The following is a 22,897-nucleotide window of genomic DNA, read 5'->3' as shown; positions in this document are numbered from 1 at the left end:
GCCTTAATTCAAGCATTTGTAAGTGGCCGTGCCTCGCAATCATTCCAGTGATGGAGCACAGTGTTGGCAAATCCACATCTCAGCTATTCAAGTGCATGTAACCTGTCACACACTGTGAACAGCTGAAGAGGACCCTCATTTATTCTAGCTCATTATTAATTGGGCATTGAAATTACCAGCCACTACCACACATAAATTTCCTCCAGCACCCCTGAAGGGGTGAAATTAAATCTTGAGGCTGTAGAGAACCCACAGCAACAGTAAAGGACAGCATCAAATGTACAACCAGACGGATAGCACAAGAGGGAGAAAAACTGATTATTTCTACAGCCATTGGTTGTAAATTAATATTGATGATTTGGTTTCAAGTTGCAGAGCACTTGTGAGATTGATGATGGTCAAATGAAAAGAACCTGTTGTCATTGTGTGTAACCCAGTTCCTGAAAGGTCGTTAGGAGGGAGAGTAGTTAACTTTTACCTAGATACAAACCTTATTATGATAATAACTGTACATAAGTTATAGTATTAAATACACTGCAGGGGCTGTAATTTTGGCTGCAAGTATAGTGAATGAATTTATGTACGGCACAGACAAACCGAAAGTATCCCACCAGCTGTGTGAGTGCACCGCCGCTGTGCGGCTCCCTGTCCCATCAACTTCAGCTCTCTGCTGGCAGCCACCACCAGTCGGTCACGGTGGTCCAGACACGTCAGAAGGCTTCTGAGGAGTTTCACGGGTACAGATATGGGGACTGAGTGAAGAAACCATAACGTCCTTCATCGGCAGCATCCCGCAACCAGAAGGTAAGGGTTTAGTGATAAAATTATTTCGAGCCCTGTCAAAGCGGTTCGCAGCTGCTTTTAACATCTTATTATCTGAATCTGCCTTCGGCTAACCATAGCTAGCACCTAACCTTGCTAACAGTTTTAAGCTGCTGTGGATTCATTTAATTAAAACACCAAAAAGACCGGACTGTGAATGTATTTATCACATAATGCAGAAATATATTGACTTTCCATTTGAAAGCGGTGACCTAGTGAGTGACTCGTGTTTCACCGTTTGCTGTTACGGTAACGTAAACCCAGCGATAACACGGTGGCTAGCTGAGGGTTAACAAGCTGGCAAGCAGCTAGCTGACAGAGCTCCGTCTCCATTCATTTTTTCCTCCCATGTACTATTTTCACCCACTGTTTATAGCTTGGATTTGTACCAGTTAAAGCACGGTTGTACAAAACAACTAAGATTTATGGTTTCGCTTTTCATTTATTTCCGCAATGACATCGAAGTATGTATGTACTCGGGACGTATGTCAAGCCATACACCAGCTTTAATCTTCAAAATTAGCATTTTTATAGCTATAACAGCTCAGGCTGAGATTAAAACGGAATGACTCAACTGACTAACGTTGGAGCAAGCTTGTGTATCGCATAAACTCATGTTTTGTATTTAGCGTTGGCTTGTAAGCTGACTCCTCACATAAGAAAACACCTGCTTGTGGGTGGCCTTTGAAAACACTAGTAACCAGAATCTTGGTACCAATCAACTTAGAGACAACACTTTTCTCCCCCAACGTTTTAATTTAAATGTGTAATATTAGAAAAACCCATACCAATACTCTTATTTAGTCATTCTGAGTTACAGGTAATATTAGAAATTCAAGATACAATCTGACATAAATCTTGCAAATAACCTTATTTTCATAAATGTTCGGTTACTGAAACTATTTGAAGGGCAAAATCTTAGTTACATTAATGGTCAATTTGGGGTTATAGTTTGTAGCTTTTAAATTAAAACAGTCTAAACATTAGAATCAGGTTTTAGAAGTATTTTTCTTTTAATGCAGATGCTTAGTTTAGTTTTGGCCACAACTCAGATTCTTTATTGATTCCATTATTAACTCCTGTTCAATTTTCTTCAGGGTGGAAAAGTATGTTTGCATTCATTTACAATCTCAACACTGTTTCAGATCAGAGTCTGGACACACTGTAGAAACAAAAGACATATAAAGTATTTCATGTGACTCAGGTATGCAGTTACTCCACTGTTGCACACTGCCACACTGTAGTGTGACTTCACTACTTTGCAATGAAAAATAAGCTCAGATGCTTCTGCTTCCAGTAGATTGGATAATTTCTAACTAGTTCTCAGTTCCCTTATATGTAACACAATACAAGTTTACCGGACCATAGACTATAAATGCAAAATAACTTTGAATGAACATGTTTCTGTGTGTGTTGGTTATCGTCTACACTTAAGAGAAGAAAACATTTTGAAAGCGTTCAATCTTCCGGATAGAATTAGTGTTGGTACTTTGACCACTTGTGCTTTGTGTATTGTCAAATTCACAGGGATTTTGCAATTCACTGGAAAATAATGAACTACACTTTGATTGTGACCAAAAAAATCTCCTTTTCTCGTGTAAAAGTGCAGCTTGGCACTCTGTGGGGTTTGGTTTATGTTGCACATAATGAGCAGGCTGGTTTTGTGTAACTTAATACTTGAAAGTGTGTAACATGAACTTTTTGTGGTCTAGCAGAACTGATTCCTTTTGTTACCCAGTCAAAGCAAATGTTGACTAGATCATTCCAGATGAAAGCCATAATTGTGGAGTAGACCATAATACAACATGTCTGTGCTTGTAATTCTTAATTGCTCGAGTTTGTAATTTAAAGATTTCTTATTTGTTAAATGGCACATATAATTTTTCTCCATGTTTTATCACTAAGAGAAAGTACTCATTTATTTTCCGAATGGCTGTTGTTAAATTCTTGAACACAGAACAGATCCTAGCACAGGGGGAGGAAGAGCCCACAGCCCTCAACTCAGTGGGCCTGTGTTTTCTTTGGTCATGTTTACAAAAAGCTTAGCAGATGGGACAGTGGGGCTGAGACCTCTTTGGAAGAGCCTCATGCTTTATGCTCATTTTAGGAGCGAATGCTGGAAGCCAAACTAGAGAGAACCTCCTGATGATAAAAACGTGTTCATCATGGCTTGAACTATAGTCTCATCAGTGTACCGCTCTACCGGATTTATTACTTATTTATTTGTTTTAGTGTGCAAAGATTATGATATTGGTGCTGTTTAAAAAAATTCCATCTGTTTTCTGAGCTCATGTGACAACTGGCAACAAAGAAATCAACATATTGAAGTCCAGTGTACTTACTGTCCTACTTTCGATGAGCCATCTACAATAACAAACACCTGCAGCAATGAACCTGACAGGTATACGTGACTGACTGTAAAAGAACATCTTGCTGGGGATTGCTGTTTGGTTTTGCCTACTCTTATCAGGGGAAAACATTGCATAGCTGTTCACAGAAATTAGCATTCTCTTATCAGCTATAAACCACAAGTCCAAAGAAGCCGTCCCATTGGCTAAACCCTTACTGCCATGTCAGCTGACTGGACAAGCATATGTTCATATTCTGCAGAGAATAAAAGAAAAATGACAATCTTTATTACTATTACACAACCGCAGCTGGCTTCAGGTAGTGTATCTGTATTTACTCCTGGGAGGGTCATTGCAAGGTGATTAGGTGGACCTTATTTGAGATTTGATTCAGGATGACAGGGGGATATTATCACCATAATCTGAGAGAGGAAAACATTGGTGCTAGTCTAGTCCTGAGGTGGATAAGGCTGGAGCTGACGCTCTGTTAATGGTGATGAAGAGACCGAGATCTTGGGGGAACAGGGAGCTCCTGGGAAGCAACACAGAAGACAACACAGACAACAGTGAACAGGATGAGCCATCCTCTCAGAGGTCATCTTGGTTCCTGGTGAGTCAGTACTGGCAGGTTTTCTGGTTAGTCACAGCTTGGGCCTGAAACTAGAGGGCCAAATAGGCAGTTAGTCATCTTCTATTGTTTGGTTTTGTCAGGTTGCTTGGTTTGTTGGCTTGTTACTGTAACTAAGCCTAATAGTTTCACACATGATTGCCTTGATTTGTAATTTGACGTTAAAAGAAGTGGGCAGTGAGGGGGACAAATATAGCATTGTGATCCAGTCAAAATAGTACAGATTGGCTCATGAGTCTTTCATCACCTGTGCTAATTATGTGTCATCTAAAATACCGAGCCGTCCTGTTTAATTTCTGACTGTAGTCTACTTTTGCATTGCCCTACTTCTGGGCTGACCCTGAAAGAAGGAAAAATAAATGTGTAGAAGCAGGTTGAAGCATTTGCCGCACATTTTCCAAATGATCCCGTGATAATTTGCTCAGTGTTAATCCTACATCAGTCCAATAGACACGGTGTACGTGTACTCTGACTTTCTGACACCGAAATAAAAGTGAAAGTTAAATATCTACAGTACTGTAAATCTCTTTAAAGTGTTATTTTGGTAAAAGTTCTTAGTTTCTAGAGATGGAGAAAGTAGATAAAGACACAAAAATCGGCATACCACATTTGTACCTTTAACCTGTAATATGAAAGATGGTGCTGGAGCTAAAGTGTATTGTATTTTTAAGTGTCATACACAAAAATATAGGTTCACTGGTCCTTCATATTATAAACACATACCTAACGCTTCAGTCATACAATCTGTACTGAAAATATGTCAGGTGTGGAAACCCTGGTTGTTACTATATTTATGCGATTATCCCAACAGAGTGTAGTTGACCTGTTTTTCACATTGTCACTGTGTACAAATTTGGGGTGAAGTTCGAGGAAATGCGAACGCGGAGCTTCTTGTTTCTTGGATTCCTGCTGGTATCAAATGATCTGAACTTTCTACTGCTCTTTGAACTTTGTGGTGGCTGTGATAGCTGCTAAAGTGTCCTGTTTGCCTGTCTGATTATGGTTTAAAGTGAATACGCTGTGCATATACTCTCTACTCATCATCCTACTCCGAATGAATATACCACAGTTGTTTGCCATATTCCATGATGCCACCCTTGCACAAATGTCCCTATTCTCTACCCCCTTACCCCCCTCCACACCCTCCATCACTGCTCTCATGACTAGATTCAGAACAAAAGGTTAGTGTAAGACAGAACATGTCAGGTTATGTAAACCCAATGAAGTCAGTGAGGCAATGTGTTTACAGGCCCCAGTAAACTAGACCCTGACCCAGGCAAACCAAAGTCATGTTTAAGTTAATCGTTACACACACTCTGTGTCGCAGAGGACAATCGAGGACAAATAATCTAGTTCAGTAAAGAGGCCATAGTGCACCAAGGAAAGTTTTTGTAATTATGCAACGATAGCCCTGCCCTGTGTACTTTTTCTTTGGTCAAGTAAACTGAGCACTTTGCTTGTTAAGGAATTTACAGTCCTGCAAATTGCTTATTCCAGATGATTAAAAGCATTATGACAAAATGTACAGCATTAATCCTGCTCATATTAAAGCCACAGAAATGTGGTTTTAGTTTTTGATTTGATTTTGACAGTAGTGTTTAATGGATGTAAACAGGAAGTCAACTGCTTCCATAGCAGCCTTCCTCTGTCTAATGTTGTTCATGTGGGACAATGGCCAGTTATAGGACAACAGTATAACTCTAGCAGTCTGTATGGAGGTCAGGAGATAAACAGACACCACAGGGTAAGCAGGAAGGGAGGGAGCTTTCAAGTGGAATATTTGTAGATTTCATAAGTGGTTGTGTCTTCTGGACTCTTGCTGAATAACAATGCCTTTAGCTTGTCTTTCCATTTACTCTGTTAATATTAGTTTTTTTTGTTTTTGTTTTTCTCTGTACAGGCGGACACCATGAACTACGTTGGCCAGCTAGCAGGTCAGGTTCTGGTGACTGTCAAAGAACTGTATAAGGGCATTAACCAGGCCACATTGTCAGGCTGCATCGATGTTGTGGTTGTCCGTCAGAGAGATGGCACCTACCAGTGCTCGCCATTCCATGTGCGCTTTGGTAAGCTGGGCGTGCTGCGCTCCAAAGAGAAAGTGGTGAGTTTTTTTGTTTTGTTTTTTCTTTCACTGATGTGTCAAAGCATTAAGCTTACATCGATTCATATACAAAGCTCATATATTTATATAGATAGATTCATATAAAGACGTGTCAAACATCAAATATCAAAAATTGGTCTGAAAGCATGTTTCTATATCACCAAGTTTTTGTGTTTTGTTTCCCCACAACACGCCCAAATCACTTGACTGAACTGTTGGTGGTTGAGTTGCATTGTGGGTAATATATGTACCAAGTTTTAACATTGGATTAACATTGGATATTAAAAATGTTCTCTGCTCCTGATTATAATATTCATTTTTCAAACTGATCAATGAGGTTTTGCTAATGTGGAAGTTCAATGCAAAGGCTTAAAAAATGTAACTATATTTAATTCAATTAAAAGTGCGGATGAAAAGATGCCAACCTATTTAATCGATGGAATGCGTTTCATATCAATTCCATCATGCGCAAAATGGCGTTAAGGACATCTCCCCCAGGACACAGTCATAATGTCCTCCCCTGAACAAAGCTCCTCCACACTGGGATCAAAAAAAGCATATGACTCTCCAATCCCAGTGTGGGTAATTAACAAATACTGAGCATCGAAATCACAGGCTATGAATCATTCAGGGAAATCTTTTATGTTTGCTCAACATAGACGGGATGCTCTGGGCTGTTCTCCCTCATTGATGGTATTTGTTACTATATCATCTTGCCTGGGAGACCCGATCCAATTAATCATGGATGATGAGCACTTGAGTCCACTTCTCACTTTTTGTAGCACCTCTACATTGGCCTTATAGCAGGGAGAGTAGGTTGAGTGTATTAGTGTATTGTAGTAGGGAGATGTAGATGCAAATGCTATGGCTCACTGTTATGTCTATGTTATTGAGGTTTTTTCAGTTTATAGGGTTATATTAAGTTAAAAAAAATGTTGGTATTCAGCAAGAAATTGGTAATGGATGGAATATATGATGTATTTATTTTAAGTGTTTGTTCCATAACACAAGTAAGAATGGTGAACTTGTCTTAACATCTATTTTTAGTAGGACTGGTATTGAGTATTACGAATAATCAGATTATAAAAAAAGTCTCAATACAAATTCTTTGCTTCGATGATTGTAGCGCGCCATTGTTACCATGGAAACGCAAACCCGAGCGATCCACCCACATTTACGACTGAAAACATTTGTGTAATACAAAAGTATTTATGAGCAGCGTGTGAATAAAAAAAGTTTAAGGAAGTTAAGCCGGTATACACTGATAACACAACACTAGTGATGATGAAGCTGGGATAGTTAAACTAGGAGTCTTTTTACACACGGCAAAGAGCAAAGAGGCGGAGCTATTAACGAGACGTGAGCTCTGTTGAGAAAAAGAAAATCATAAACAGCAGTGATATTCCTGAGATCAACATTAATGCCTTTCCTGGGGAAAAAACTAGAGGGGGGGGTCATTGGCAAAGCATCTGATCAACAAACTCTTGATGTGAAGAAAAGCAAACTTTGTAGCAACTCCATCGACCGTCGTTTGTTTCACGCAATGAAAAATCTGCAGTAGGTTTCCAGAAGTAAGGCTACATTAAAAAAATGCAGAGGAACTGTTAACGTAGTCTGATTCCAGAATAGTTCAATTATATATCTTGCTGAAGACTAAGGGCTTCCATGTTTTACATGTTCGCTTCCATGTTTTTACATGGAAGCGAACAGGAGAGAGTATAAAGGGGGGGCATGGTGTGTACTACACCACGTTTATTTCAAGATTTTTATAACATTTATTCACAAGTGAATACATATAAAATAGTGTCTCAATGAATTGCAGTAATATTTAAAAACGGTGAATCATCTTTAATATCATTAATGTCTGCACCATCACCATCATCTTATTTTCAGCAACACAAAAACTTTGCATCAACACACTGGTCAAACTTCAGAATGCTGATATACTCGCTTCTCTTCATTACAGCCACCACATTCTCCTTTAAAGGCTTGCAGACACAAACTTACTCATTAACTTGCAGACTCAAACACGCAGAAACATGTACAAAAACTCATAAAGCATTCCAAGAAGACAGACTAAAGATATATTTTTTTTTTAAATCCTTAGTTTTATGCCTCTTATTTGAGTATTTAAATTTTTTTGCATTTAAGAAAATGTATTATTTGAAAAACCAAAAACAAATCCTTTGTATTTAGGTGTCATATTAAATTTTGTTTTTGTTTTTTTTGACAAGTGAAGCAGATGGCAGATGAAACAAAAAACAAACAAACTGGAAACCAATTAGATTTTTTTCTCTTATTTATTTTTCACTTTTGAATATATCTCGATAATAAGACAAAGGTATTTCTAATCAGTTACTCGATGGAATAATTGATAGATGACTCGATTACTAAAATAATCGATAGCTGCAGCTGTACTTCTTAGTATGGTTATGTTGTGCACTAGCTTAGAGAGCTTATTTACTTGCTGGTGAACCGGAGTGGATAATGATTTGCGGGGGGAACTGACACTGTCTCACCACCTACCCAGAATCCCGATGGGCTTAAAGGGGAGGAATGAATGAGTGGTTTCTATGGCAACAGCAGCTTTACAACTTCTATGTGTGGGAGAGGGAGGAAACGTGAAGGAGGCCTGAACAGGGGCTGTTGTGTAACAAACAGTTATGTCTGTCCCTGAGATCAGTTATTAGTGCCTTGTGCTTTTGCGATAAATGCAATAAATTGTGTGGTATTTGGTACTGACATGCAGATATTTTAGAGAATTATGAGTGGGAATTCAGCTATAACTGTTTGCCAAATACTAATTAAAATTTGGCTGCTGATAGTGTGTCTGTTCCCGTACATCAGTCACTTTGGTTGGCAACCAGAAAAGTTTTTCAAGTACTATGTGGTTTCTAAAAACATTAGAGATGTTAATTAAGTGCACTTACACATATTATTTTCCTGTTCTTCTAATCTGAAAAGTGAACGTCAAGAGTGAAATAGACTTGTGTTTAACAAAGCAAAAAAAACCAAACCCCAAAACATCTTAATATCCTGCCTTAATTCAAGCATTTGTAAGTGGCCGTGCCTCGCAATCATTCCAGTGATGGAGCACAGTGTTGGCAAATCCACATCTCAGCTATTCAAGTGCATGTAACCTGTCACACACTGTGAACAGCTGAAGAGGACCCTCATTTATTCTAGCTCATTATTAATTGGGCATTGAAATTACCAGCCACTACCACACATAAATTTCCTCCAGCACCCCTGAAGGGGTGAAATTAAATCTTGAGGCTGTAGAGAACCCACAGCAACAGTAAAGGACAGCATCAAATGTACAACCAGACGGATAGCACAAGAGGGAGAAAAACTGATTATTTCTACAGCCATTGGTTGTAAATTAATATTGATGATTTGGTTTCAAGTTGCAGAGCACTTGTGAGTCAGAGTCTGTCTCCTCCTGTAGTCTCTGCCAGACGTGACCTGTTTTTTCTTTTTTGTTTTGTTTTTTGTTTTCGGTGTCAAATTTCTGAATGGCCCCCTGGTCCACTGGGGTTTATCTGGCAAACATGAATGGCCTTGTTCTGTTGGCAGGCTCCACAGAAAGCAAGCCCAGAAGACCCATACGCTTATTAGGTTTTTTTAAAGGCTCTGGAGGAAGATGGGTCTCTGAGTGCATACAGACCATGTATGTGATCTTGCAAAATAATGGAAGTATAATAAAACAACCAGTGTGATGGGTTTTTTTTAAATTTTTTTTAAAAGTCAACTAAAAAGGGTAATGTAAGATTTTTATTGGTTGATACACAGGGTGATTGACGTCAATGAATAACTGTTTTCAGTGTCAGTGTCCTATTTTATTTTCTGTTCTGTACTATTGCATTGGCAGTTTTTACATTTGAACAGCAGTGCCAATACAGCCCTCTTCAAAAATTGCATACTTAACATTGCTGGCTTCTTCAGTCTGTTAAAGTGTTGGCATTTAGACACCGGTCACTTTATGTTAATGTTTATCACATAATCTTCATGACTGTAACAGAGAGAGCGAGTTAATCAATCTGTGGGCATATTCAAAAGCCACACTGAGATAGTGAGATGACAATGTCAAAAGCACGAGAGAGTGTCTTAAGTCAGTAAGCCATGGTCCTGTACATGTCTGTCAGTTAATGTGCCTTCATGCTGTTGAAGCTTTTGCCATGTTAAAAGTAAAGCACAATTGTTACTCGTGACTTTTATAGGAAAGTGAGCAGGAAGCTCATTCAGATAAAAGTGACAAATTGTTCAGAAGATGTCAGACTAATAAGAGAGGAGCACATGTTCGAAAGGGAATTATGTGTCTTCTTTCCAGATCGACATCGAAGTGAATGGAGAGCCTGTAGACCTGCATATGAAGCTTGGTGACAATGGAGAGGCCTTTTTTGTGCAGGAAGCTGAGCAACAAAATGTAAGCCATAAGCATAATTAAAATAAATAAAGTAACAAAACTGCTAAAGGCTAATGACACAAAGTTTCATTGAGACATTTTTCCAGATATATAATTTGTTCATTCTCCTTTTTGTGCAGTCTTGTTTTGAGTTTTAATGTAGCAAAGTCATGAAATATTTCATGTTGAAAAAAAGAAATGAAACTTCAGACATGTTTTCAAAACATCTTTCACTTTGCTTTCGTTGACCCAACACAACAACAGTCTTGCCTTTGCTTAACAGCATTCTTGAAGTAGAAATGTAGGGCAGTGTTTGTAGGAAGAAGTGATTACTCCACCATATTGCATAGTTAACCTTTGCTCAGGCTGCTATTGTGACATCTCAGCAGTGACTTCTACCTTATTCTGCAGGACCTGAGTCAATATTGTGTTTCAAACTACGATTATCCTTGTTTAAACATATCTTAATCCTCATGTCCTGCTTTCCTATTTCAGCAGATTGTTCCTGCCCATTTGGCCACCTCCCCAATCCCCACCGAGAGTCACCTGTTCTGGATCTCAGAGGTGGAGCACAGGGCACCAAAAGATCTGGAAGATGACCCCGCCGACCCAGAGGACCCTCCTGAACCTCCTGCTCCAAGCACTGTGGCCACAAAAAAGAAGAAAAGACGGAGAAAGAAGCACAAAGGAGACCCCCGTAGAGAGGAACTGACCCCGCCGTCAGTCACTACTGGTAATGCTGTTGCTGCTAATGCACCCGCTGCTACCACTGCTGCTATGTCTAGTACTGGGCAAAATGAGGAGATCTTTGAAATGGATCTCAGCTCTGACGAGGAAACTACAGTTCATGTATCAAGGTATGTTTATTCAACGCTTCTAGCCAGATTTGTGTGAAGAGATCAGTTAATTATTATGCTTCTTCTGCACCCTGAATTTAGATCACCTTCAGTGACTACAGTGCGTGACATTGACCCTAAATTACCCGCAGCCAGACACAGCCTTGATGGTTATCCAATGTCTGATGGGGACTGGCCAGCTGGTGATGGGTATGTGCTGACATGAACCGAAAGTCGTTAGCAAAGATAGCACAGACGTGTAAGTAGCACCTGTTTTACTAATACTTGGCATTTCTTTTTACACCCCTGCAGCCATAGCTTGTCTCAGGCCTTTACCCCAAAGAGTGACTCAGAACTGGTGATGAGGCCTTCAGAGAGTTTGCTCAGAGCTGAGTCTCACATGCAGTGGACATGGGGAGAATTTCCAGAAACCACAAGGGTGAGCAGTTCTTCCCAGTGGAGTTCAAACCATTGCCAGTTGACTCATCATCACAATAACATTACGTCCAATTTTTTTAGGTCACCAAGAAGGAGAAATCAGAACCACTGAAAAAAGTGACCATCACCCCATCAGAGAGCACCCATTTCCGTGTCATCCTCAGCTCGGAGGCCATGGAGAATGAGACTGAGGTTGAAAAAGGCGATGCCACCTCCTCTTCAGTGTGTAACATTGTCAAGCCCGAGCCACGCACCCCCGTCACCACTGTAACACCTGTGATTCCAATATCGTCTGTTAGCACCATATCATCTGTTAGTCCGGAAGCCCCTACAGAACCCCTTGATATCCTGCAATCAAGCATAGCAACCTCCACCTCTTCCAGTAACCAGCAGACAGATTCACCATCAAAGAAGAAAGGTATGTTAGGTGGCTGCAGATTGGTGCTTTTTTAAGGCTTGTCTTGGTTATGAGTTTGTAATTTGTAAATATATTGTATGTAGGTGTTCCGAAGAGGAGCCAGCATCAGGGTCCTGAGGATATCTACTTAGATGACTTGAATGTACTTGAACCTGATGTTGCTGCACGATATTTTCCTAAGAGGTATGATGGTTAAAGATCTGCCTAATTACTTAACCTTTGTAATTATAAAATAAAAGCCAAAGCGATTTCTCCTCTGAAGTGTCACTGACAGCCTGAAAGACCAGTATCATGACATGTTGTAACCCTTTTCTTCTCCTTCTCTTTTCTCCAGTGAGACTGAGGCAGCTGCTAAGCACTGGATTGACTCTGAGATGCACTCTGGTTCACAGTCCCCACAGTCGGTGGGTAGTGCTGCAGCTGACAGCGGGACAGAGTGTCTCTCTGACTCAACTAGTGACCTCCCTGATGTTACTCTTTCTCTGTGTGGAGGCCTGACAGAAAATGCTGAAATATCCAAAGGTACACGAGCATGACACTCACAACAAAATGTATCATAAAGTGAACATTTTTGTCTTAAGCCAGTAAACATTCAGCTAACTTTGTTGCACCTTCTGGATTAGCCACATAAAGTGTCCAGCTACTGTTAGAGGAAGCTGTTCTCAGATACATATTTGTTCAGATGTGTAAATGTCGTACCCAGAAGTACTTTCCCTCTCATCAAATTAACATGTACTTTAACTCTTCAGGAAATGTGTCTTCATCTCTGAATATGATGTCATAACCTTGTTAAACAGCAGAAAAAACGTTGGTCATCCGAGTCAACATGCTTCTATCTTATGCTATTTTTATGCACATTTTTTATTTTATTTTTTTAAATATGAGAGTCCTGCCATTTCTCTCATTCATTTTAAAGATAACAACATAATTCTTTAAGGGGAAAGAAGAGCAAAAAAGCAAGAACATGCTCATTTCCTCTGGACTAATATCATAACAGGATGTCCATATTTGGTTAAATGTTGTTGTTAATTTGCCCTGCATTTATTGCATTACAAACGATGATCACAGACTACCTCCGCAGTCATTACAAACTGTTAGAGGTCTCTAGGTTATATTAATCCTTTGGGATTTAGGCTTTAGAAGCTCTCTGGGGTTATCAGAAGAAAAAGTTTCCTGACCTTTATGTCTACTAAGATGTTATTTCTCACCACCACTGACCTTTTCATCAGCTGTCTTTAATTAGTCTTCTTCTCCCCTGTTCATTTCCAGAAAGGTTTATGGAGCATATCATTACCTATCATGAATTTGCTGAAAATCCAGCAATTATAGACAACCCCAACCTGGTAGTAAGGATAGGAAATAGGTATGTAACTGTTTTTACTTCACATTGGAAATGCACTAGAGAAACATTTCAAACGTATGGTCAGGATTACACATTGGTAATTGTCTTTGTCTTCAGATATTATAACTGGACCCTAGCTGCACCTTTGATTCTAAGCCTTCAAGCATTTCAGAAGAATTTACCAAAGGTAACGTGTGTTTAATTCTTTACTCTTTGTATTGTTCATTCACTCATTGTCAGCTGGCAGCTATCTCATCATTAAATGTATTTGTTTTCCTTTTTATGGCAGGCTACAGAGGAGGCCTGGGTGAAGGAGAAAATGCCAAAGAAGTCAGGCCGCTGGTGGTTCTGGCGTAAGAGGGCGGATAGCACAATCAAGCAGGTGTGCATGTTGTTAGTACAAGTGAACAAAACAAAATTTGAGGTGGTATCTGCAGTTAGTTTCTGTTCCCTCTTCATGGGCAGTGTCCTGTTTTCATATAGATATTTTTTAAACTTGGCTAATTGGGAATTTTATTTTTCTGCCTACTTCGTCCAGTCGGAGACTAAGCTCGAAACTAAGGAGGAACCACATTCGGGAGAGGAAGGACCCTCCACATCTCAGGAGAAGCTGGCCTTAACGTATGTGATACCAGAAAATCAAAAACTATATTATTATTATACATAGGGAGGAGCTTATATTTTGGTTTAATGAGGAAGAATATTAATAATGTAACTAAGATAACATTGAATTTATTTATACATCTAAGGATCTTCAGGTCGAATCTTTCTGAAACATGTTTTTCCACTTGTCTGTGATAATTGACTACCATATCTGTGGTTACTGCACTGTAGGCCTAAAGCAAGAGACTCATCCAGTGATGAAGAGTCCAAGGAGGTGAGCGCAGCATCCTGTCAAGAGAGACTGCAGCCAGTGGATGGTCAGCACCATCCCAGCCCACACACATACAGAAAGTCACTACGGCTTTCCTCTGATCAGATTGTAAGTTCATTTTACACCTTTTCCTTTCTCACATTGACAAAGCTTTCTCTGGATTTGTTATAAATGTCATAAAATATTATTTAATTTCAAATATAAAAGTGTCTGATTGTCAGAAGATCAGCTTATTTTTTTGCTGAGTTCTTAATGAGATTTGTGTCTCAAGTGTTTTTATTTGGCTGTTTTGTGCTCCCTCTGCTGGCTAACTATGAACTGCAACTAGTGTTTGCTCCATTTGTAGTCTGTAGGGGGCTCTAAAGATCTGTAGATGGTCATTGTACTGTGGCAAGAAAATGATGCCAGAGAGTAATGCGTGTGCTGTTGAAAAATATATATATATATATCTCATTTTTTTGTTTGTTTTTCCAGGCTAGTCTGAAACTCAAGCAGGGGCCAAATGATGTGACATTTAGCATCACCACTCAATACCAAGGCACATGCCGCTGTGAGGGTACAATCTACCTGTGGAACTGGGACGACAAAGTCATTATCTCTGACATTGATGGCACCATCACAAAGTATGGCCTTCCAGTCACTCAGAAAATCATATTACAGAACACAGTTGTAATAGCAAGCTAGCTGCTATGTTAATTATGGACAGTAATAGACAGGGCAGTAAATCAGTCAGTTATTGTAGCATCCAATTACATTTTCCTGTACATATACAGTAATAAGAAAACCTTATTAGAAGGAATTTCCCTTGGGTGCTCTACCTTAGTTGCATCCTTTAACAACAATTAAAAATAATGTGTACAAATATTGATTTTAACATATAGGTGGGAAGCAATCAGTGAAGCGACATTTAGATAGATCTTTTGTTGCATCCTGTTTCAGTTCTTGTAATAAAATGTGGATCTAATTTTATAGTTAAAACACTTAAAGCCATCTGTTGCAAACTCGCCATGGAAACCTCCATTTTTGCACTAAAACTAATTATTATGCTACCAAGATGGAATCTATAGTGCAGTGTTCAAGTGTTTCTATAAACTGCCTGCATACTTTAAATACAGCTCCTTATTTATTATCCACCAAATAAGGTGGGGAGCAGGTAAATGAACACAAGATTAAATTGTTGCATAATATTGTTCGGTTAATTTAAAAAGGAACAAAAGCTTAAAATAAGATTCCAGCTCAGAGTAGCTTCACTACCATGGACACATTTAAGTCCTTCACAAATGGCATATATGAAGCCTGTAATCCAGTTCTATTTGTTTCACGCTCTGTTAATTACTTTAAAGCTAGTCATATCTCTTCTGAAACAAAACTGATGCCTGCTGCCTTCCTGACGCCCACCCTGAAGTTCATTGGTGGTCGACATCAAACGGCTCCAAATTGACTGCAGCTTATTATCTCTGTGACCCTTTAGGCCAACCCCTGACATGCTGCTTTCTTTGGCTAACAGGGTAAAGAGCACAGGGACTATAATGAGGACATTTACATTTCAGTCTGTAAGGACACACAGCCAGCTGAGGGTGAGACTGTTTCTCCCCTATAGGCCAGTAATGCTCGTTAGTGGAGAACAGCCCATAATGTTCTATATTTATGATAAAACGGTGTTATCGTGCTTTATGTGACCTCTTTTGAACAGTCAGTACTCTGCTTTCTTTTTCTCTACTTGATGTGGCTGTTTGATTTATTTCTATCTTATAGTCAGTGATATTGATATTTTTGTATGTGTTTAAATGTTTTAGGTCAGATGTATTTGGACAGATACTTCCACAGTTGGGGAAGGACTGGACCCACCAGGGGATTGCCAAGCTCTACCACTCTGTAGCTGAGTAAGTGCACAGCAACACTGATTAATTATGGAAGACGCATGAATGGTTGGTCAGTGGTTAGGACTGTCTGGGGTTGATTCCCAATCGGCTCTTTGTGGAGTTGATATTTCCTCCCAGTGTTTGCGTGGGGAGCTCTGAGGTGGATGACTCAGTAAGTTTAACTGTAGTTTAGGCAGAATTATTGCAGAAAGTAAAAACACCATTAAACCAGCCCTTTCGTTTTCTGGTTTTATTTTTATACTTAAATCTGAAAAAATAGAAAATGTATTGCATGAATGAAGTCAGCTGTAGTGAGTCTGGGTATTGGTTTTGGTAGTAAATAAAAAGTTTCCTCTGCAAGATTTTCTTTTTTTTTTTTTAATTGAATTGTTGTGACTTCTCCACATTATGAGCGCAATCAAAATAACTCATCCAATTTAAGTGCTAATCTTAGTAGTTGCCATTAAGGTCATGATAATGAACAATTATTAATGAGCACTGCTCTTCCCATTCGCAGAAATGGCTACAAGTTCTTGTACTGCTCAGCCCGGGCAATCGGCATGGCGGACATGACAAGAGGTTACTTACAGTGGGTCAATGATGGAGGCACCATCCTACCCCGAGGACCTCTCATGCTCTCTCCCAGCAGCCTCTTCTCTGCTTTCCACAGGTAATATAAGCTCTAAATGGTTACCAGTCTCGGTATCATGAAGCTCATTATATACATTAAATGATTTAATTTAAATCCTCCTTATCCCCAGATATTAATGTTGTTTTCAAACCACCCCATATTTTTCACCCTTAAATCTTTTTTTTTCTCTACAAAGTTAGTTTCACTTTAAAAACCCTATTCTCAGTCTCAAAATCGTCCCCACTCTCCCGAGCCTCGTTCTTTATAATAAGTCTTTCATATGCCATGGTTATTAAGTCTACAGCAAACTCAAGTTCATGAATTCCTATCTAAAAGGCATTAACTGTGTTGGTATTAGTGCCGTCACTTCTCTAAAGTACGCTCATGGCCAGCATTTTCTCTGTTTTGGATTATTCTATTCTCTTTATTTCCCCGTTGCTGTCACAGTCTCATTTGCATTTTTAGAGACATGATTTGTGTGAATGATTCTTTTGTTGAAGTGGTGAGGAGATCCAGAAGGAGGCTGCTAGCTTTGTATATTTTTTTGATAATGTGGGATCATTTGAGACATCTTGCAGCAGAACGTCTATTTTTGACTCATTTTTCTGAATTTAAATATATTTGACAAAATAAATATTTAAGGTTCAGTTTTAGAGGAGTTTCACAAATTATTGAAATTATTTCCTTCCTGGTTGTAAAGGTAAAATATATTTCAGAGTCTACTAATAAACAAGACTACAACAAAAATACAATTGCTGACACATCTTAATATTTTAATTATTGTAGAAGAACATCATCAGAATGACCTATTAGATCCACCTACTGTCTCCCACACATGTTCATCTGTCAGCCTCCTCTAGCTAACTCATGATACAGTAACCTTCATGTTAAAGTTTGAGTATGTAAGATGTGCTGCTAAGCAACCAGGCATGCTGCAATTGTTGTTTTACATTTGGGGGGGGGAAATCAATCAATAATTTAATCCCACACACCCCAAAATTCACTGTATGATGAATAAAATGACTTTAGAAAAAGTTCCAAACTAACTGATGTGATTTTATTTTAACAGTTACATGATTTTAAAATGACCCCTTTCGGTATTTCTCCCATCAAACATGTTTCCCAGCAACACTGGTTTCAGTGAATTATGACTGTGTTAATATAATGTTAATTAAACAATTAAATACTCTTGTGATACTTGCTTGTTATGCCTTGTATGTCAGATATTATCCAAATGTTAATACAGCTAAAGCAAGTATCCTTTTCTCACTTTCACAGAACAAGTAAAACTTTCCTGTGTTGTTAATGGTTCCCTTGAAAATGTTGATTTCTTTTATTCAGTGTGTTAATCACATAGCAGGGTTTTTGTGTGACCTTGAAACCTGTTCAGAATGGCTAGTGTCTCAGCATAGCAACCTGCAGCATTGCTGATAGTTGTGTGGTGCAAACACTTGTAGATATTTGCATTATTTATGTGTCCCTCTTGTTTTAATTTGCTTAAATTAGAAACACCCCTACCATCTGTGTATTTGTTTTGAGTCATAATTTTAAACAGAAATTGCTGAAATGCATTTGGATTTAGGCCGTGCTATTACACGATTTGTAAAGAGGACAAAAGTCATTTATAAACAAATTCTTATCTAAAAACAGTCGGAGAAACGGGTTTGAGATAAACGAAATATGTTTGATCAAATTACCTCTAACTCAAACTGGACACACGGGAAGGATGTGTATGCCCTCTAATAAAACTGTCTGTTTGCTTCAGAGAGGTCATCGAGAAGAAACCAGAGATCTTCAAGATTGAATGCCTTACAGACATCAAGAACCTGTTCCAGAATAACAAGCAGCCATTTTATGCCGCCTTTGGGAATAGAGCTAATGTGAGTTAATGCATGTTTGAAGATGTCAGACTTCCAGACATTAGAGTGCTTGTTTTTTTGGGGGGGTTTTTTGGGTTTTTTTTTGGTTTGTTTTGTTTTTTTAAAAGTGCGCTTTTCAGAGGTTGATGCAGTTGTAATTCATTGCAAGAGCAACATGACACTTTGGCAGACACTTTGAGTTAGCAGACATGAATGTGTGAAATAAGTACTGGGCTGAACCTGAGCTGAGGTCATTGTCAGAGTGTGATCGCGAGTGACTTCATCTGTGGACGAGAGCTCAAGTCGGGCACAGCATCCCGTCTTCAGCTGCATAAACACTAACAGTCACATGAAGGGTCAGCTATCAAAGCCCAGTCTGCCTCGGTCTCTCCCCTAAACAAAAAAATAAGACACAGCCACACACTCACTCTTCCTCTGGCCAACCAAAAACATTTACTCCAGAAATTTACTGCCATTACATGCATTAGGTGGAACACAAACAGGAAATCTGTGGTTAATGTTATTAACGTGGTCATTTCAGTTTATTATGTATGAGAGGCTACTTTCCGAACATTACATAATCAAGAGTGTTCTCAGATGGCTGTTAACAGCTCTGTCAGTAATTTTTCAGCCTGTAAATGACAGGTTCATTCGCATGCTTTGTCTTAGAGGAAGCAAAATGGGGTTTATGTGTTTGTAATTAATCCCAACTCAAAATAAAAGCTTGTGCTGTGCTTATAAACGGAAACATTTAAAAAAACGTAACTTAAACTTTGAAGCAGTCGTATTTTAGAGGGAAGATTGAGCCTTTAATCTTTATGTCTTCATACAGGATGTGTTTGCCTATAAGGAAGTCGGCGTTCCAGTGTGCAGAATTTTCACAGTTAACCCAAAGGGAGAGCTGATCCAGGAGCAGACCAAGGGCAACAAGTCCTCGTAAGTACATTAATGGTCTGTGTTTGTCTTTCGTAGCAAAAATCCCCAGCAGGAAGTATAGGACGTTGCTATCATTGAACGTTTTTCTGTTTTCTTTATTTTCTTGTTTTGCTTTTCCAGCCATTACTGTTTCCTTCACTCTCACATTACTGTAAAAAGAATAAAAGCCTACAGTCACAGAGTCTTTTGTACCCTGCAGCAAGCAAAACAGACAAAATTAGAGAAAAACTAGGGAACATAGTGGTGCTTTTAGCAGCTCAAGCGACAGATATTTCCCACAGGATCTGATGGAGAACAAAACAGAAATAAAAAGAGAGCTGGCCAGAAACACACCTTAAAATTGATTCTAGTCTGCAATGTTTTCCTCAGGTGGCCTGTGTTTTTTGTTCTTTCTGTATTTAGATTGATCAATACATTTCAACGTATTTCAAATCTAAAATCCATTTTTTAAATATTTGTTTTTCTTTATTTTTTGTTCATCACTAAATACCTAGAGTGTATATATTTTTTAAGATTTATATATTGTATCCGTTCTCTTGCTCACTCTGTTTCTCTGGTTTCGTTTTTTCCCCCTTCGCAGCTATGGCAGACTGAGTGAGCTGGTGGAGCACGTGTTCCCTTTGCTGAGCAAAGAGCAGAACGAGGCCTTTGTAATGCCAGAGTACAGCTCTTTCTGTTACTGGAGACAGCCAATACCAGAAATCAATCCAGATGAACTGCTCTGAGTCGGTGTGTATTGATACCCAGCTATACATTAACATTCAAATGAACTGTGCACCTGAATGCACCTCCTAAATACATGTGAAGTGGAACCAGAACTGTTCCTGCTAATTAGACTTACACAACACACAGACACAGTAACCATGAACTCAGAAAAGTTGGTAAACTGTATTTACTTGAGAGATGAGTGGAGATTATCAGAACAGTAAATCCTGATGAGTGATAACTTAGCGTTTATTTCACAGAGACACTCCACGTATGCCTCTGTGTGAAGGCATCCTGCCCAGTGATAACTTTCTAGTCCATGTTCTTGTACAGACTTGGCAGTTGAAGATCCAGCTAGTATCTCGGTAAACTTGTAAACTTGTAGAAAGCCATAAACGACGCAGGCAGAAGTCCCTCACGAGGAGCTAGATTCCGAGCTGAGCAGAAGTAATTTAAGAAACGCCCCGAAGAAGTGAAACGTAATGTTTTAAATGGAAAAGGCACACATTTAATTAAAACAGGACAGGCAATTAACACTGGGCAGTTGTTATGCGGCAGTCATATTTTACTGTAGGTGCTGTGTTTGCCCAGAAGCAAGTAACCAGCCTTTAATTGGAGGCTTTATTCTGTTCTAAAAATACAGTCGTGATAGAGGTTGGCAAATAACAGAATAACACAAACACAGAACCGTCCACAGCCGTTAGATTTCAGGAACTCGCCACAGTAAGTGTTCAGTTGTCCTCTCGTTCCTGACTCTTGCCTGACTGTGCAACAGATTTCATATGGCCGCTACACAGCGAGCCATGTTTGGTACTGTTAATATCCAAGGTCGTACCTCGGATATGCTTTCACCAAGTATGTGAGGATGCACAGTTTGCTGTGACTTAAAAAAATGAAGCAGCTTCATGGTGTATTGTCTTGCTGTTGTTTTAATATGTTTGTTCTGTTATGCAAGCTCTGGCAAATCACGTGTGTTTAGTTAACAATGGAGTCATTATTTATGATGATCAATGTATTTAAGTTATTGATTTCTATTGTGAGGCCTTTGCTTGTCTGAAAAGATAATTGATCACCAATGCAATATTTCAGATTAGTATTTTTGTGAGGCTGATCACAGACTAACATGCACTTAACAGTAACTGCTAGGCCTTGTACAAGCTTTCTTTGGTCACGTCTCCAGCAACAAGCCTGTATTTCTTTTATTAACAGTGAATTTTTCAACATGTAAGGCACGTAGACATTCCTGAGCAAAACCTCAGAGTCTGTAGTATTACCAGATGTGTGTAAATGTGAGAGAGGATGCTTGAGATGGAACAGTGGATATAAGCAAATTTGAGAAGAGCTTAAAATGAAGGATATTGCTTTGTGAGGTCCTCCGTAGGATGGACTTCAGGATGATGGTAGTGTGTGTGTGTACCTAATCACAGAGTGCTGCTGCTGTTGGGGTGGCAGCATCCTGCACCCTTTGCTTAGGTTCCCTCGGTGGCTTTATCCAGCACACTTTGTCAAAGTTGCACCCAGAAACTCAAGACTTACAACTCAGCACATCTCCCACCCACATGCACTTCACCGACAGTCTAAGTAGACAGTAGACCAGAGTATGCAATTACTGCAGCGTTTGAGCATAAAGAGTTTGAGTTTTACCTTCTTGACTATTCAGTTAATCTGAAATTTGTCTATTAGTGAGTTTTGAGAAGCTTAGTTTGTTTCAAGTAGCTTTTTTTGTGTGTATGTTTTTAAGGCAGAGGAAAATGATGATAATTTGGGGTAACAGGCAGCAAGGTAATATCAGAGCTACCCCTTAATGTGTGTGCTTGAGAGCGTGAGAGACAGAAAAGCCTGATTCCCGTGCCTCTGGTGACCAGAGGAGGATAAACTGTTTTTTGGAGATAAACAGGAAATACTTGACTGTACAGGAAGTGTTTAAGGCACTTCCCCGGCATTATCTATGTATGATTTTAGGAAAGGAGTTTTGGTCAGATGGATCATATCTCCAATGCAAGTGTAACTGACTGTGTATGCCAGTGTGGACTAAAAAAGCAGGAGCAGCCAAGATCATTTCATAAAAATAAGCACAATTTATGGTGACAGCTACATGCACTGCTGATTTCTTTTCTTTTTTTTTGTTTTGATGAATACAGTGTGCCCCGCTTTGATTTGTTTGCTTGTTCTCTGCAAAGTGGTGAAGTCAAATAGATCTATCTTAAAATCAACAAGAAATTCCATTCTTTCTATGAAAGTAAAGCATCTTGTGTGAAAGAATCACACTTCATCTTCTCTGATCCTGGGATATGTGGTAAATAAACGTTTGAATGAGTATATATGCTGACCATCACATTCTTCTTTGATGCCTTTTTGTTTTTTTCTTATAACGTGTATGAGCTGTTGTGTGACTTAAGTTTTGTTCCGTTTTTGTTTGGATGTAATGCTTGGTATTTGTGTCCGACCAGCAGAAAATGCATTAAATGTATGCTGTGTTTCATTTGAATAGAAATGTGGTTTGAAGAACAAAATCAACTGTAAGAAGAAGTAAAAAAAAAAAAAAAAAATCAGGCCTAATGAAGCTAACATGTGGCTTATGGTCTTGTTTGTATGAAATAAAATTTCTAAATGAATGCAGTTATGTGCGTGCTGTGATTTTTCTTTTCTGCAGTCTGAGTCCAAAAGTTCAACAGTAACCAGAGGCAAGTGG

At 39.0% G+C, this 22,897-nt stretch overlaps 1 protein-coding gene across 3 annotated transcripts; it reads left to right on the top strand.

Annotated features, from left to right (window-relative positions):
* Nucleotides 1-486: 486 nt before the first annotated feature.
* On the top strand, nt 487-22,824 carry lpin2 (lipin 2). 3 transcript variants are annotated; one of them, XM_004542947.5, is made up of 20 exons: nt 487-804; nt 5,699-5,899; nt 10,230-10,325; nt 10,800-11,161; nt 11,243-11,350; nt 11,453-11,579; nt 11,660-11,996; nt 12,080-12,179; nt 12,331-12,518; nt 13,266-13,359; nt 13,456-13,525; nt 13,628-13,720; nt 13,877-13,959; nt 14,173-14,320; nt 14,687-14,835; nt 16,009-16,095; nt 16,592-16,744; nt 18,471-18,585; nt 19,397-19,500; nt 20,081-22,824. In XM_004542947.5, the coding sequence occupies exons 2-20, from the start codon at nt 5,708-5,710 to the stop codon at nt 20,223-20,225; spliced, it is 2,751 nt and encodes a 916-aa protein (XP_004543004.2). In that variant the 5' UTR covers nt 487-804; nt 5,699-5,707; the 3' UTR covers nt 20,226-22,824. The 3 variants fall into 3 exon arrangements, with proteins under 3 accessions (XP_004543004.2, XP_004543003.2, XP_004543002.2); XM_004542946.4 differs by lacking the exon at nt 487-804 and adding an exon at nt 3,407-3,780 and having other exon boundaries at nt 10,803-11,161; XM_004542945.5 differs by lacking the exon at nt 487-804 and adding an exon at nt 3,409-3,780.
* The last annotated feature ends 73 nt before the right edge of the window (nt 22,825-22,897 follow it).

Source organism: Maylandia zebra, linkage group LG18, assembly GCF_041146795.1.
Source record: "Maylandia zebra isolate NMK-2024a linkage group LG18, Mzebra_GT3a, whole genome shotgun sequence".
In the NCBI taxonomy this organism is placed as follows: domain Eukaryota; kingdom Metazoa; phylum Chordata; class Actinopteri; order Cichliformes; family Cichlidae; genus Maylandia; species Maylandia zebra.
This window is presented reverse-complemented; position numbering and strand designations above follow the sequence as displayed.